General features: G+C 35.3%; 1 protein-coding gene across 2 annotated transcripts in view; it reads right to left on the bottom strand.

The window, feature by feature from the left end:
* Positions 1-7,481: 7,481 nt before the first annotated feature.
* Positions 7,482-18,557, bottom strand: part of LOC132565327 (uncharacterized) — a 30,375-nt gene continuing 19,299 nt past the window's right edge. For both annotated transcript variants that reach the window (XM_060229967.1, XM_060229968.1), the window contains exons 2-3: positions 16,710-16,789; positions 7,482-10,460 (exon numbers count right to left, since the gene is read on the bottom strand). In XM_060229967.1, coding sequence (XP_060085950.1) covers positions 9,020-10,459 — 1,440 coding nt within the window. In that variant the 5' untranslated portion in view covers position 10,460; positions 16,710-16,789 and the 3' untranslated portion in view covers positions 7,482-9,019. The remainder of the gene's footprint in view (positions 10,461-16,709; positions 16,790-18,557) is intronic.

The following is an 18,557-nucleotide window of genomic DNA, read 5'->3' as shown; positions in this document are numbered from 1 at the left end:
TGACATCAGATAACGTCCAAAATCGATTGATAACATATTGTTCCATAGATCTGTCACCAAACTCGATTGATAACATATTGTTTCATAGATCTGTCACCAAACTCGATTGATAACATATTGTTCCATAGATCTGTCACCAAACTCGATTGATAACATATTGTTCCATAGATCTGTCACCAAAATCGATTGATAACATACTGTTCCATAGATCTGTCACCAAAATCGATTGATAACATATTGTTCCATAGATCTGTCACCAAAATCGATTGATAACATATTGTTCCATAGATCTGTCACCAAACTCGATTGATAACATATTGTTCCATAGATCTGTCACCAAAATCGATTGATAACATACTGTTCCATAGATCTGTCACCAAAATCGATTGATAACATATTGTTCCATAGATCTGTCACCAAAATCGATTGATAACATATTGTTCCATAGATCTGTCACCAAAATCGATTGATAACATATTGTTCCATAGATCTGTCACCAAACTCGATTGATAACATATTGTTCCATAGATCTGTCACCAAAATCGATTGATAACATACTGTTCCATAGATCTGTCACCAAAATCGATTGATAACATACTGTTCCATAGATCTGTCACCAAAATCGATTGATAACATACTGTTCCATAGATCTGTCACCAAAATCGATTGATAACATATTGTTCCATAGATCTGTCACCAAAATCGATTGATAACATACTGTTCCATAGATCTGTCACCAAAATCGATTGATAACATATTGTTCCATAGATCTGTCACCAAAATCGATTGATAACATATTGTTCCATAGATCTGTCACCAAAATCGATTGATAACATATTGTTCCATAGATCTGTCACCAAAATCGATTGATAACATATTGTTCCATAGATCTGTCACCAAAATCGATTGATAACATATTGTTCCATAGATCTGTCACCAAAATCGATTGATAACATACTGTTCCATAGATCTGTCACCAAAATCGTTTATTAACTTTACTTTTCATATGGTTTTAAATGGCAGTATTATCCGATATTTTCAGTAAATGATATCAATCAATCACATGATAGTATTGATGACCCTTTATAGTGATAAACTTTTTTTTACATGGAAACGTACCATTTCATGGAGACAAACAGAATTCAGAATTAGATTAAATATCAAATTTACATAATCATTTATAACATTATATAACAAACACAGGATTTTGATGGTTATTCGGGTTGTTTTTTATATTGATAGTTTTATTTCATGTTAACGGTGTAGTTGTCATAGACCACTTTACAACGGTATGATTTTTACAGACGAAATGACTTGAACATGAGATATAATGGCGTCGATGTCGCTGGAGTGACAATAGCCGACTGTAGAAGGTCCTGTTATTACAACATGTCTGTAGTAGGTTCTGTCATTCAGTATGTCTGTAGTAGGTTATATCATTACAGTCTGTAGTAGGTTATATCATTACAGTCTGTAGTAGGTTATATCATTACAGTCTGTCTGTAGTAGGTTATATCATTACAGTCTGTAGTAGGTTATATCATTACAGTATGTCTGTAGTAGGTTATATCATTACAGTATGTCTGTAGTAGGTTATATCATTACAGTCTGTAGTAGGTTATATCATTACAGTCTGTAGTAGGTTATATCATTACAGTCTGTCTGTAGTAGGTTATATCATTACAGTCTGTAGTAGGTTATATCATTACAGTCTGTCTGTAGTAGGTTATATCATTACAGTCTGTCTGTAGTAGGTTATATCATTACAGTATGTAGTAGGTTATATCATTACAGTATGTAGTATATCATTACAGTCTGTTATATCATTACAGTTGTCTGTACATTACAGTCTGTAGTAGGTTATATCATTACAGTATGTAGTAGGTTATATCATTACAGTATGTTAGGTTATATCATTACAGTCTGTAGTAGGTTATATCATTACAGTAGTAGTTATATCATTACAGTAGTAGGTTATATCATTACAGTTGTCTGTAGTAGGTTATATCATTACAGTATAGGTTATATCTGTAGTAGGTTATATCATTACAGTCTGTCTGTAGTAGGTTATATCATTACAGTATGTCTGTAGTAGGTTATATCATTACAGTATGTCTGTAGTATGTTATATCATTACAGTCTGTCTGTAGTAGGTTATATCATTACAGTCTGTCTGTAGTAGGTTATATCATTACAGTATGTCTGTAGTAGGTTATATCATTACAGTTTGTCTGTAGTATGTTATATCATTACAGTCTGTACAGTCTGTAGTAGGTATATCATTACAGTATGTCTGTAGTAGGTTATATCATTACAGTCTGTAGTAGGTTATATCATTACAGTCTGTAGTAGGTTATATCATTACAGTCTGTCTGTAGTAGGTTATATCATTACAGTCTGTAGTAGGTTATATCATTACAGTAGTAGGTTATATCATTACAGTCTGTCTGTAGTAGGTTATATCATTACAGTATGTCTGTAGTAGTAGGTTATATCATTACAGTCTGTAGTAGGTTATATCATTACAGTATGTCTGTAGTAGGTTATATCATTACAGTCTGTCTGTAGTAGGTTATATCATTACAGTCTGTAGTAGGTTATATCATTACAGTATGTCTGTAGTAGGTTATATCATTACAGTCTGTCTGTAGTAGGTTATATCATTACAGTCTGTCTGTAGTAGGTTATATCATTACAGTATGTCTGTAGTAGGTTATATCATTACAGTCTGTAGTAGGTTATATCATTACAGTCTGTAGTAGGTTATATCATTACAGTCTGTAGTAGGTTATATCATTACAGTAGGTAGGTTATATCATTACAGTTATATGTAGTAGTTATATCATTACAGTCTGTAGTAGGTTATATCATTACAGTCTGTAGTAGGTTATATCATTACAGTCTGTAGTAGGTTATATCATTACAGTAGTAGGTTATATCATTACAGTCTGTAGTAGGTTATATCATTACAGTCATGTCTGTAGTAGGTTATATCATTACAGTCTGTCATTACAGTAGTAGGTTATATCATTACAGTCTGTCTTATATCATTACAGTCTGTAGGTTATATCATTACAGTAGTAGGTTATATATCATTACAGTCTGTCTGTAGTAGTTATATCATTACAGTAGTAGTAGGTTATATCATTACAGTCTGTAGTAGGTAGTAGGTTATATCATTACAGTCTGTCTGTAGTAGGTTATATCATTACAGTCTGTAGTAGGTTATATCATTACAGTCTGTCTGTAGTATGTTATATCATTACAGTCTGTAGTAGGTTATATCATTACAGTCTGTAGTAGGTTAGTAGGTTATATCATTACAGTCTGTAGTAGGTTATATCATTACAGTCTGTAATAGGTTATATCATTACAGTCTGTCTGTAGTAGGTTATATCATTACAGTCTGCAGTAGGTTATATCATTACAGTCTGTCTGTAGTAGGTTATATCATTACAGTCTGTCTAGTAGGTTATATCATTACAGTCTGTCTGTAGTAGGTTATATCATTACAGTCTGTATATCATTACAGTAGTAGGTTATATCATTACAGTCTGTAGTAGGTTATATCATTACAGTCATTACAGTATAGTAGGTTATATCATTACAGTCTGTAGTAGGTTATATCATTACAGTCTGTCTGTTATATAGGTTATATCATTACAGTCTGTAGTAGGTTATATCATTACAGTCTGTAGTAGGTTATATCATTACAGTCTGTCTGTAGTAGGTTATATCATTACAGTATGTCTGTAGTAGGTTATATCATTACAGTCTGTCTGTAGTAGGTTATATCATTACAGTCTGTAGTAGGTTATATCATTACAGTCTGTAGTAGGTTATATCATTACAGTCTGTAGTAGGTTATATCATTACAGTTTGTCTGAAGTAGGTTATATCATTACAGTCTGTCTGTAGTAGGTTATATCATTACAGTCTGTCTGTAGTAGGTTATATCATTACAGTCTGTAGTAGGTTATATCATTACAGTCTGTCTGTAGTAGGTTATATCATTACAGTCTGTAGTAGGTTATATCATTACAGTATGTCTGTAGTAGGTTATATCATTACAGTCTGTAGTAGGTTATATCATTACAGTCTGTCTGTAGTAGGTTATATCATTACAGTCTGTCTGTAGTAGGTTATATCATTACAGTCTGTAGTAGGTTATATCATTACAGTCTGTCTGTAGTAGGTTATATCATTACAGTATGTCTGTAGTAGGTTATATCATTACAGTCTGTCTGTAGTAGGTTATATCATTACAGTCTGTAGGTTATATCATTACAGTAGTAGGGTTATATCATTACAGTCATGTCTGTAGTAGGTTATATCATTACAGTCTGTAGTAGGTTATATCATTACAGTCTGTCTGTAGTAGGTTATATCATTACAGTATATCATTACAGTCTGTATGGTTATATCATGTAGGTTATATCATTACAGTCTGTTATGTTATATCATTACAGTCTGTCTGTAGTAGGTTATATCATTACAGTCTGTAGTAGGTATATCATTACAGTCTGTCTGTAGTAGGTTATATCATTACAGTCTGTAGTAGGTTATATCATTACATCATTACAGTCTGTCTGTAGTGTTATATCATTAGTAGGTTATATCATTACAGTCTGTCTGTAGTAGGTTATATCATTACAGTCTGTCTGTAGTTGGTTATATCATTACAGTCTGTAGTAGGTTATATCATTACAGTCTGTCTGTAGTAGGTTATATCATTACAGTCTGTAGTAGGTTATATCATTACAGTCTGTCTGTAGTAGGTTATATCATTACAGTATGTCTGTAGTAGGTTATATCATTACAGTCTGTCTGTAGTAGGTTATATCATTACAGTATGTCTGTAGTATGTTATATCATTACAGTCTGTCTGTAGTAGGTTATATCATTACAGTCTGTAGTAGGTTATATCATTACAGTCTGTAGTAGGTTATATCATTACAGTCTGTAGTAGGTTATATCATTACAGTCTGTAGTAGGTTATATCATTACAGACTGTAGTAGGTTATATCATTACAGTCTGTAGTAGGTTATATCATTACAGTCTGTAGTAGGTTATATCATTACAGTCTGTAGTAGGTTATATCATTACAGTATGTAGTAGGTTATATCATTACAGTATGTAGTAGGTTATATCATTACAGTATGTCTGTAGTAGGTTATATCATTACAGTCTGTCTGTAGTAGGTTATATCATTACAGTAGTAGGTTATATCATTACAGTAGTAGGTTATATCATTACAGTTATATCATTACAGTGTCTGTAGTAGGTTATATCATTACAGTCTGTAGTAGGTTATATCATTACAGTCTGTAGTAGGTATATCATTACAGTATGTCTGTAGTAGGTTATATCATTATATCATTACAGTAGGTTATATCATTACAGTAGTAGTAGTAGGTTATATCATTACAGTCTGTAGTAGGTTATATCATTACAGTTTGTCTGTAGTAGGTTATATCATTACAGTCTGTCTGTAGTAGGTTATATCATTACAGTCTGTCTGTAGTAGGTCCTGTCATTACAGTCTGTAGTAGGTTATATCATTACAGTCTGTAGTAGGTTATATCATTACAGTTTGTCTGTAGTAGGTTATATCATTACAGTCTGTCTGTAGTAGGTTATATCATTACAGTCTGTAGTAGGTTATATCATTACAGTCTGTAGTAGGTTATATCATTACAGTCTGTAGTAGGTTATATCTGTAGTAGGTTATATCATTACAGTAGTAGGTTATATCTGTAGTAGGTTATATCATTACAGTCTGTCTGTAGTAGGTTATATCATTACAGTCTGTAGTAGGTTATATCATTACAGTACTGTAGTAGGTTATATCATTACAGTCTGTAGTAGGTTATATCATTACAGTCTGTAGTAGGTTATATCATTACAGTCTGTAGTAGGTTATATCATTACAGTCTGTCTGTAGTAGGTTATATCATTACAGTCTGTAGTAGGTTATATCATTACAGTCTGTAGTAGGTTATATCATTACAGTATGTCTGTAGTATGTTATATCATTACAGTCTGTAGTAGGTTATATCATTACAGTATGTCTGTAGTAGGTTATATCATTACAGTCTGTCTGCAGTAGGTTATATCATTACAGTCTGTCTGTAGTAGGTTATATCATTACAGTATGTCTGTAGTAGGTTATATCATTACAGTATGTAGTAGGTTATATCATTACAGTAGTAGGTTATATCATTACAGTAGGTTATATCATGTAGTAGGTTATATCATTACAGTCTGTAGTAGGTTATATCATTACAGTCTGTAGTAGGTTATATCATTACAGTCTGTCTGTAGTAGGTCCTGTCATTACAGTCTGTAGTAGGTTATATCATTACAGTCTGTAGTAGGTTATATCATTACAGTTTGTCTGTAGTAGGTTATATCATTACAGTCTGTAGTATGTTATATCATTACAGTCTGTAGTAGGTTATATCATTACAGTCTGTAGTAGGTTATATCATTACAGTCTGTAGTAGGTTATATCATTACAGTCTGTAGTAGGTATATCATTACAGTATGTCTGTAGTAGGTTATATCATTACAGTCTGTAGTAGGTTATATCATTACAGTCTGTAGTAGGTTATATCATTACAGTCTGTAGTAGGTTATATCATTACAGTCTGTAGTAGGTTATATCATTACAGTCTGTAGTAGGTTATATCATTACAGTCTGTCTGTAGTAGGTTATATCATTACAGTCTGTCTGTAGTAGGTTATATCATTACAGGATGTAGTAGGTTATATCATTACAGTCTGTCTGTAGTAGGTTATATCATTACAGTCTGTAGTAGGTTATATCATTACAGTCTGTAGTAGGTTATATCATTACAGTCTGTAGTAGGTTATATCATTACAGTCTGTAGTAGGTTATATCATTACAGTCTGTCTGTAGTAGGTTATATCATTACAGTCTGTCTGTAGTAGGTTATATCATTACAGTCTGTAGTAGGTTATATCATTACAGTCTGTCTGTAGTAGGTTATATCATTACAGTCTGTCTGTAGTAGGTTATATCATTACAGTCTGTAGTAGGTTATATCATTACAGTCTGTCTGTAGTAGGTTCTATTATTACGGCATGACTGTAGTAGTCGGCTCAATATAGTACTAGACGTGGGGAAGGTCGTGGTACAGCTGGCTGACTGCTGTTGTGTACAATGTATGTGATTTCCTTACTACAACAACATGTAAAAACTTCACATAAAGAGTTCACACAATCTTCCATTGTTAAATGACCTAGGTCAAGATTTTCTCACGTGAAATACAGTTTTTTCTCGAAATAAAATGATATGTTGCTATGTATGCCTAAAGTGCGTATTTGTTTGACTTTTCTTTTTGATTTCTAAAATCTGCTACATCAAAATAATGAACCTTTCAGTATAGATGTTGTGAACTGACGGTTACATAATCTCCCAAATATCGAAAACAAAAATACAGAACATAACAGTAGGTCAAATTTGTACATATATTTATTGACGTAGATGACAAGAAAATTAATACCTTAATGATAAAATAGATAAAAACGTTCCGTTTGTTTTAATATACGACTGGAACAAACAAAAAACTTCCCAAATATCCGTAAAATGTTTTACTAATAAAACTAGATTGATGGAATGGTAAATCACTCCAGGTAGTTACCGAGACTCGCATCTAGTGATTTGTTCTCATTTCATAAAACTAAAACCAGTAAAAACGAATTTTCAATGCATCTCAGAATAAGTATATGACATGTATAAACAATATTTATTCTTACAGTCTTTACCTGAAAAACATTTACTATTTATGGTAAACAGTAAAAAAAAATATAACATGACATCCAATATTTAAAAAAGTAGCTGTTTCACATCCAAGCATTACCTCATATTCCTTCAACAAAAAATATCATTTTCGTGTAATTTTCATCCTATTCTTTTTGTCATAACTCGACAAAGTTCATAGAAAATACACATCGATCGTCTCAGTTTGGTTGATTCCGTAGAAATTCAATGTAACCGAATCGTCCGAGGCCGTTTGTAAGTAGAACTCTCACCCTTTCAGAATCATCATTCGACAATCACGACAAGTTTTACCTTTGCGTGCAATATTGATCCTTCAATTTGAAGTACCCTTATTTACCTTTAATTGCCCTAAACATTTTCAGTTATTGGGACATCTTCATAACGAATGATATCTAAGAAATGGGGTCATGGAGTTCATGCACGGCAATACGTAAACAACCTTTTTTTCTCTCGCTCTGCACGTCAAAAAAACACGGAGAATTTTACTTTCTTAATCAGTACAAAAGCACATCTCTAATGAAACATAAAAAAAACCAAAAAGGCAAGATTATATGGCTGTGCATAACAGTTTCGGTAACAATGAGCATTGTCTATAAATGTTTGACAAAGTATACCAATGACACTGTACCTTCAAAAACTAAATGAACTTGACAAGCACCGTCTTATAAGTTCAATGCAGAAAATATACGTACAGTAAAAAAAAAAGACACGACCGTAGAAACTCAATATCTTAAGCAGTTTGCAGGTCTAAAAGAATTGAGTTTGAATTCAGAAAAATACACCCTTTTTTAAATATGTATTAGCATTGAGTATGGCCGTATCTATTTACCTCATCGCTATCTGACGTCACACAGCACCAATGATTAAAACTGACCAAGCCAAAGTAGTGTTTTCTTATGAGACACTATGATACAAGGAATCAGACTGATAGAGAGCAAACATTCGGAACGAAACCGGATATGACACAATTACGATACTTCTAGATACGTCATTTTAAAGAGCAATTGTCACAACATTAAAAATATGAAAATAAATAACTACTACGACATTAAATCTATGAAACAAAACGTAAGCAACATCTCTCCAACTTTCATTGTAGTTTCCTAATATTTTGACGAATATCCTGGATTTGGGTTTTACAAGTGTTCAATAATTTGATTGGACGAGCCCATCACGTTTCCACTGATTTTATATAGCATCAATGTTCAATCTTAAAACAGATAGGGAATGATCTTATGTGGAACCTTTCGGCAGTATTCTGCCCAGAATTTGCCGTATTTCATACCACATTTCGTGTCGTCTCGGAAGCTTCGATGAGTGAGAAGGATGATGAGAAAGATGACATAGCTATAAGGCATTATATTCTCGGTCAGGGCAGGCAGACTCCAACAAAATGCCAACAGTATTTCTGGTATGTAGTGGAAATGGCGCGACATTCCCCACCAACCGGAAGCAAGTAAGATGCTCTCCCTTTCTTGTCCGCTCTCCAACATATATTTAGCTCTCAGAATGTTCGGCTTTTTGCCCCAGATGAGACATTCGCCATTTGTTTGGCGAACTCTCTGTTTCTGCCAGTCGGCAATGTAGTTTATATATATCGATGTCAAACCGCAAAAACATATCAGGAGTGACGTCACAGGACCTAGATTTACTGGTTTGCTGACAAGATAGAGACTGACAGAGGCGTAGAAAGAAGGGATGAACACAAGACAACCCCAACAGATGTAATATCCGGCTCTATCAAGCATGATATCGATGGTGCGCATGTAACCTGCTTCCCACCAGAAGAACTTGGTGATGTAGGCCAATTGCAGGAACGCTGATACAAACATACTATCCACGAAACCATGAAGTTCATAACTTTTTAAAGCGAAAATTGCGACAAGAAGTCCCCAGACTGTCATACCGAATCTACAGTTGGTGAAAACTTTCACATCGAAATTAAAAATACGAGGATATAGTTCAGTGCCCCAGTAATAATCAAACAGGGGGTTTCCGGATGTTCCACAGTCTGTTGACGAAGGGGAGTACAGTCCCTTTAAGTACAAGAAAGCACAGAATATGAAACTAAACACATTCAGAATAAGGAGTATTTCATCAAAACGATCGTACACGACGGACGGGCTCATTCCATACTGCTTCAAAACGACAGTCAATGCGGCTAAAGAGACCATGGTGATAACGAAATGTTTAAAACCATTGTCAATATAGACGGGAACGTTTCCTTTAGGAGTAACCGGACCTTCGACCCTTTCACCAGGAAGGACTGCCATCAGGAACAGGGCCCACATGCTGTAGCCGATAAGGATGTAAAAACACAGTCCGTCCTGGGGCCAGTGTAAAGTACGGTACCAAATCTCGTACATACCCGACAAGAATGACTTCTCTGTGAACATCATGCCGAGTTTGGCATAGCTTCCGTCACACTGTCGGTGGGTATACCAAAACAATATGCCAACATGAGGGGTGACAAGGATCAGGAGGAATGGGACGACAATCTGGTCGAAGAATTTCCTGTAGATAGGTAACCCTATGTCGGAGTCTTTCTTGTGATCATGAAAACCATTGGAGAGAGTGGTTCCATTTTTATTGTCGATGTTGTTTTTCCCCGCCAGCTTCTTTCCTGAGCGCAAGATAAGTTCGCGTTCCATCCTGAAACAGATAAAAACGGAATTAGAGAAATTATCATTTACAGATGGATTTTCCATATAAAATCAAAAGTATTTTCCCCGGTAACCAATGCTATATTGGCGCTATGGTATACAGTCTGAGCGCAAGACATTTTCTGAGCATGTCCCAATCACAAGATTTCAAAAAAAAACAAAAAAAACAAAAAAAACAAAAAACAAAAAATTTGACATCTACCTACACTCGTTTAAGTTCTTATACAACACTGCATCTGTATCTACGGTGATTCACCAAACCTGAATGTACTTCAGACACACTTGAAGCCCTTCATTATACTTAAGTTATTGTACAAGGTTTGTTGTGTGACGTACCTAGTGCCCCCTATTGACATTGTGCTATACATACGAATCGAGCACGGTTATTACATACATCATTTATATATGCTGAAGTCGCCGAATGAAAATCAGATCACTTCCGTCAACACTTATCGTTATTTCATTTTTCCACATACATTCGAATGCGTCTGTTTGGACTGTATTATTTTACGAGTAAGAAGGGGTGAGATGTATAAACAAGCCTATGGACAATGGCTATTCTATCAGTCATCTATTGCAAGGACGAACAAAAACAGAACAAAAAATCATATCTAGCAATTTCACCAAGTCCAGCTTTACTAAAGATACATATATATATTGCCATTCAATGAAAAAAATCACAATTTTTCGTGAATCTGTCTGTCCAGAGTTCTAAGGTCAAAGGTCAGCTCTTAGTGATTTATCAAGATTCTGTCGACTCTACTTGTCAATATACTCTTGAAAATGTTTTTATCAAAACTGCTTATCGTCTCACATCACATATATTGTTGTTAATGTAGCACCGTATAAAATCTGTTCTGCATTATTTAATTTCGAATTTGTCTAGATTTTTTTCAACACAAAATACATTATATAACATTTTTATGCTAATGCGGTTCGCCAGTGTGTCTGGCTGAATTCTAGCAAGTGTTGTCTCCCTTGGGCTGCTGCTCGATAACAGAGTCTTGAAACCCAATTCCAAACTTCTGCCCTATACAAAATCGTACATGATGGAAGTCCTTTGTTAAGCCGCTTTATGAACTGTACTTAATTCAGAGGTATTTATCACACATTTTGCTACACCTTCAGACCTTCAAGGATTATAAAAACACAGTTCGGTTAAATACTACCGTAAAATCTCCAATTATTTCTTTTTCAGAAACATTGCATTACAAGCTTCAGTACCACAAGCACTTTATATATATATTTATTAAACATTCTTTAACAGTTTAAAATATTTTTGTATTGTATAAAAGGAAAATCAGCTAGTATTTATCATTGGTGTGGATATTATAACTTACAGAAATCAGCCGTAAAATATAGAAACGGTAAATCATTCCCGTGCAGTTAATACTTTAACCTTGACATTGGAAACACCTGCTACTAATGAGCTTCCCACGGATACACCTGGTCAGTGAGGTTTCAGATAAGTACAGGTAAAAAAGTATCGTCAGCTTTAAATAAACGTTCCTTCATTAATCAGACTAAATCACAATACGAAAGAAAGTACAAAATCTAAACATATTACACCATTGTCTCCACAGTGTAGGTACACAGGAAGTGTCTGTCTGTTTTTCGCTAACGGGCACTACAGACGTATTACTGTGGACTGTTATAACTTCTGTGCGTCATTACGGATTCCTTCTGTGCCATCTATTTATTTTTTGACGTTACACTTGCACGCCAGCCATGTAGTGGACACAACAGTACACATTTACAAGAAAAGTATACCTACCGATTAGTCATTTTCTCTTTAAATGGCGTGAAAAAGATGGGATACATATACGTGTGGATGACGATATTATACTAAGGGCGTTATATCGAGGTTTAACAGTGCACCAACGTGTAACATTACGTATGTAAAAGTCGGCATTATATCGTTGTATCGTGAAGCAAAATGTAATGTTAATACAAGACTAGCCCTATATGTGTTTTTGTTTGTCACGTCGCTAGAATACTGACTTTCGTCGGTGAGGCGATATCCGGACATGGGAGGAGTCGCGGAGACGGAAAACATGTCAACCAACCAATCGGTGTTTTTGTCAAAGTATGGACATTGTTAAAGCAAACAATTTACAGAATGGCTGGTAGAAATGGAAAGAAGATTTACATATGGGAACCAAAGAATATCAAAACCCGCACCACACTTACAGTTAACCACACAATCTGTCAGATAGGACTTAAAATGGTGGCCCGTGTGAGAAGGTCCACCTCGCACGATTAATTTCCAAATGTGTGTCCCCCCCCCCCCTCCAAAAAAAGGCGTGATAACGCCAGCCCAGCGGTTAGTGTTAGATAAGCAGTAGTTACTATTTATCTATGATTTATTGACTTCCTTTATATCAAAAACATATTGAAATTTACTTATCATCTTAGCGTCTTTGTGTAAAATCCTCTTCCGCTTCCTCTCTGTCCTTAACCGTTTCCCTTCCTGCGACGCGCTTAGTTGGTGTTAAGTTAGAGCTATAATTAGGCCAAGAGGGCCTTCTTCAAAATTATAGTTAAAAACGTGTAGTAGGATAGATACCCCCTCCACTCTACCTCATCTCTGTATCCCACTCTTTTCTGTCGTTTCATACTATTTTCTCGCTATTCATATCTTTTCTCGTTTACTGAAAGGTCGTAATAGTGGATATAAAAACCATTAAACAAACAAATGAATAATTAGATAGTCACGGACGCGGAGATCCTGTAACCACTAACATATTCATGTAGAAAGGGTCAAGATGTTCCTGCTGTAACCAACCAACGAACCAATTGCCGAGGTACTTATTCAGGGGAAGTAATTCCCGTTGAAGAAACAATGGTCCCCTTTGCCAATCTTTCTTCCGTAGACCATGGTCAGTACAGTGTTCCTTTAAGTAAGACGAACATATTTTTTAAGAGGTCTTTAAGAGGTTACACGATGCTGTGATCCCTGTCACCCTTCGTCAAACAGAATATCCTGTCAGGGAACGAGGAAGTATATGCTCTTCATAAGACTTCTAATGTATACAACTAGAACATGATGTCAACTTTTACCGTATCGTAATGAAATGGAGCGACGTTAAATGATGCTAAAGTCTCCCAGACAAAAGTTTGTGCAAAGAACCCTTGGATAGACTGGTAAAATATTTCCAGAAGAAAAATATAATCACATCGAAATAGCCCCAAACAGTACACAGAAACATCACTATGTATCATAAATCAATTCCTTAATTAATACTATCTGCCCTCTTGATAACAATTTGATCCGTACTATTTAGGCCGAGCTGAATTGCTCTGAATAAATGCCTTATTAAATGGCAATATACACTTCAATGTTTGACCTAAAGGTCTAATTCAAAAAACCTACTTTTTTTTCCTGAAACAACTGTACGATCAAATTACTCCCACAGGCGACCTGGGTATCAGCATCCTCTGACCATTTTCTAAAAGTCAATATTCTACGATATGCTAATGCGTTTCCTCTGACTCTTTGAAGTAGATATTCTAAACTACATATATATATATATATGCTTCCTCTGGCCCTTCTCTGGTGGTAAATGATATATAATAAAGGTCTCTGCTCCCTCTGGCCCTTCTCTGGAGGTCAATATTATACGATATTCCTCCCTGTTTCCTCTGGCCCTTCTCCGGAGGTCAATATTATATAATATAGGTCTCTGTTCCCTCTGGCCTTTCTATGGAGGTCAATATTATATAATATAGGTCTCTGTTTCCTCTGGCCCTTCACTGGAGGTCAATATTATATAATATAGGTCTCTGTTTCCTCTGGCCTTTCTCTGGAGGTCAATATTATACGATATTGCTCCCTGTTTCCTCTGGCCCTTCTCTGGAGGTCAATATTATATAATATAGGTCTCTGTTTCCTCTGGCCTTTCTCTGGAGGTCAATATTATACGATATTCCTCCCTGTTTCCTCTGGCCCTTCTCTGGAGGTCAATATTATATAATATAGGTCTCTGTTTCCTCTGGCCTTTCTCTGGAGGTCAATATTATACGATATGGGTCTCTGTTTCCTCTGGCCCTTCTCTGGAGGTCAATATTATACGATATTGCTCCCTGTTTCCTCTGGCCCTTCTCTGGAAGTCAATATTATATAATATAGGTCTCTGTTTCCTCTGGCCCTTCTCTGGGGGTCAATATTATACGATATAGATTTTTGCTTCATCAGACCTCTGGATGTCAATATTCCAAAAATATGACAATTATATAATATAGGTATCTGTTTTCTCTGGCCCCTCTCCAAAGGTATAAATTGTAATGATACAAGTCTCTGCTTCCTTTGACCCTTCTCCAGAGGTAAGAATTCCTAACATCTCTATAAAACCGCTGGCATACTAACCATCACTAACACAGAGAACAGTACCTGTCCGTACACTCGGCTTATTGTCAGATGATTACGTGAGACATGACTGCTATTTCTTTGTTACTCATCCCCGAGTGTATTGTTTTCAAGGTTATAAGAACCCACAAGGCACTCTACGTGCTGTAATTGATCCTCGTGTCCCTGTGTCGACACGCTGTAATTGATCCTCGTATCCCTGTGTCGGCTCGCTGTAATTGATCCTCGTGTCCCTGTGTCGACACGCTGTAATTGATCCTCGTATCCCTGTGTCGGCTCGCTGTAATTGATCCTCGTGTCCCTGTGTCGACACGCTGTAATTGATCCTCGTATCCCTGTGTCGGCTCGCTGTAATTGATCCTCGTGTCCCTGTGTCGACACGCTGTAATTGATCCTGGTGTCCCTGTGTACACGACATGTGATCTGGTCATCCGATCTGGTCATCCCATTTCCAGACAACTGATGTATATTATTTATAAGCCCGAGTAGTCGAGGTCATGCACAGGCTGGACAATGTTAATATTCATGTACTTGTTAGCTTTAATGAATTTTCGTAAGGTAAAGTCATTTTCCACTTATCATAGACATTTTTTTCAAAGTACTTAATCAGAATATGATTTTAAAACTGGATAATTTTTTGCTGTTGTTGTTGAAATGACTTTGCTGCAAGCTCCGATGTATATCTTGTAGATAAAATTAGGGATGTACAGTTAAATCCGATGGTATAAGCTTAAATAACGAGGTCTTTCATTTCAACTTCGGTCCTGAATGACAGGAAGTAGAAAAATAAATATGTGTTGTTTGCCATAGAAACAAGAAAGGTATTTGCACTCCTGTCCGCCTTGATAATTGAAATATCGTGTTCAATATACGCTCATCTTATTAGCATATTTAATAGGAATAAAACTTATTATAAACATTTTATCAATCTTTCCTCATCTTAAATCCATATTTATTGTGTTATGCAATGTACATCATGACTTTTCAGTCTTAAATCCATATATATTGTGTTATGCAATGTACATGACTTTTCAGTCTTAAATCCATATTTATTGTGTTATACAATGTACATCATGACTTTTCAGTCTTAAATCCATATTTATTGTGTTATACAATGTACATAATGACTTTCGAATCTTTAATGCCTATTCATTTGCATACGCATGACAACTTTTTAAAAAAACATGAAAATCACACGTACCGACTAATCCTCGGATATCATGCTACCATATCGTAAAAAACGTGCTATACAGACGGCAACCATGTTTCAATATTAATTGACAATACTTTAAACTGTGAAACAATGAACTCGTCTAAAATTGAATAAATGACCGAGTGAAGGATAATTGTTCATTTATGGATCGCTGGTGACAGAGGCTATAAATTGTAATAATCTTCAATATATATCGTAAAAAACCTTTATGTGTAAATGGTATTGTGTATATGACTCTGCCGGGGTCGTATAAAATTAAATAGATATACACGTCTGGTTCTGCAAGGATACTTTTAAAGAAATACACGTTTAGGATGTGCCAATGATTTCTGAATTGTATGATCGTATCACAACATCTATTATAGCTGAGAAAAAAACGTGTTCAGTAGATTGTACACAAATGAGATATATCTTCGACAAGTAAAATTTCCTATTAGCCCTAACATACTTTTTGTAAAAGCTGATGTGATATCCTATGATTTGAACAATACTATGAACATATACTCGGGAAAAGTGTGTGTCATCACCATTAGTTTTCAAATAATTGTTTGAAATTAAATTACAAAAGATGTTCTTTTAGTACCATTCAATATCAGAATAAAGCTAACATTTCTCTGAAACTCTCACACTAAACCCGCTCATGAATACAAAGGCTTTACCTTTTAAGTGGTCAGACCTCTGACACGAACCCTCTGCGGCACCAGCTGTTCCACACCGCCTGTCTATTCCACTGCCCTCTCTGAAAAAGAACACTGGGGTTTATACTGCTGTACATGTACACATCATGTGACCAACATCAGGCTCGCGTGACATAGCAATACACCGAAGACATTTCAGGTATCATCAGGAGGGTTCGTTTTATTATACCCAGCCGCCGGACAGAATTTAAACTTACTAATCTCTCTTCGTTTTTATCTTTCGATTATGGTAATGCACACGATCGATATTGCATTCGAACATTCTCGCGACTTTCTCAAACACGTGCAGTTTGGGTTACGAAACTAACAGCGTGACTTGGTTTACGCGTGATGTCACCAAGTGCGAACTAGACTGCTGCAGTGAATGCATTTGGTGCATGTATGATGATAATCGCTTAAGAGGATCAATATTTTTTCTATTACCTTCTGGTTTCAATCTGACTATCAAAGATGATATATATCCGTAAAATATAGAGCGAAGACAGAGAAAATTGCTTTCTATGTTTTCATATTCTTCAATTCAATAGAATTACCGTATTTATGTAATTGTAAAGTTCAAATTCGTGTTTTCAAATGCATGATATTCAAACAGTGCAACCACACAAAGCATTAAAAAAGTAACGCAGTATTACTAACATATTTTGCTTGATGTCATCGTTTCCCACCACGAGGAGACCGTGAAAAGTGTAACAATGAGATGACGTTCTGGTTGGGTTTTGGTAACCATACAGGCACATTGTTTGTGAAGCTTATGAGTCACTTGTATTGATCAATATGCAAATCGTGCAGTATTTGTCACATATTGAATCTGGTCTACGCTTTCAGAAAAACCAGTTTTATTCCGTATTTGAACACAAGAAAATTGCAGGATCTTTCTCTCAATATGTAATTAATGTCAACAATGATGTTCATCATATTGGTTACACATTTATGATCGATTATAATAAATATTTGAAGATACCGTAACTACATACAGATGGATAACTAACCCCCATACACTATATATAAGTACGCATGTACGTAAAGCTGTGTATACATTTACAAGTACTCTGAACTTAAAAAGACATAACCCGACCGTATATTCATATCTTCTTTCCAAAACACGCTTATGATTTATATTTCAAAATATCCAAAGGACCAGAGTTCAAAACTAAATATCTATCAATGGAATCTCCCATTCATTGCAAGACTAACTGTCGTCATGGTAACCACAAAAGCTCCGCACTCCCACAACCCTGTGCATCAAATTCGCCTTTATAGAAAAAGGTGACAGCTCGGATGTAATTATGTGTCAGATTATTGTCCATCAGTCATTATAACACATAAATCTATTTTTGCCTCAGGTCTAACGGCATTCATAAATATATAAATACTATAGAAAATGCATATCGTAATTACCCGTGTAAACGATTACCGTAGCATTGACAAAAAGCACACCTTTTTAACGTAGGTAATAGTATACCACTTAAAAATCATACGTGGAAATCGGTTTGTACCACGCGGAAACGTCATTTGCCAAGTAACGCCCCGGTAAGTAACTAAATTATATTCGTCAATATATTTTCACAATGATCCAACAATTGCGGTCGACAGAAAGTGAATTTTACTTACATTGTATGATACTTACATGTTTCAAGGACCTGTTCCCATTATCAAGATTTTCGTGCAAGAAATCGTAAACTGACGGACAGACTCGTGACCAAGGGTTTCCAAAGATGCAGGTTAAATCATAGGCAAGTATTTCGGTCGTCAAAGAGATCTCGTCGAGAATATTCTATTTCTTTATGTGATATGAAGCTGGACGTATTT

Source organism: Ylistrum balloti, unplaced genomic scaffold, assembly GCF_031769215.1.
Source record: "Ylistrum balloti isolate Yb309-2 unplaced genomic scaffold, AGI_CSIRO_Ybal_v1 Utg369716, whole genome shotgun sequence".
In the NCBI taxonomy this organism is placed as follows: Eukaryota; Metazoa; Mollusca; class Bivalvia; order Pectinida; family Pectinidae; genus Ylistrum; species Ylistrum balloti.
This window is presented reverse-complemented; position numbering and strand designations above follow the sequence as displayed.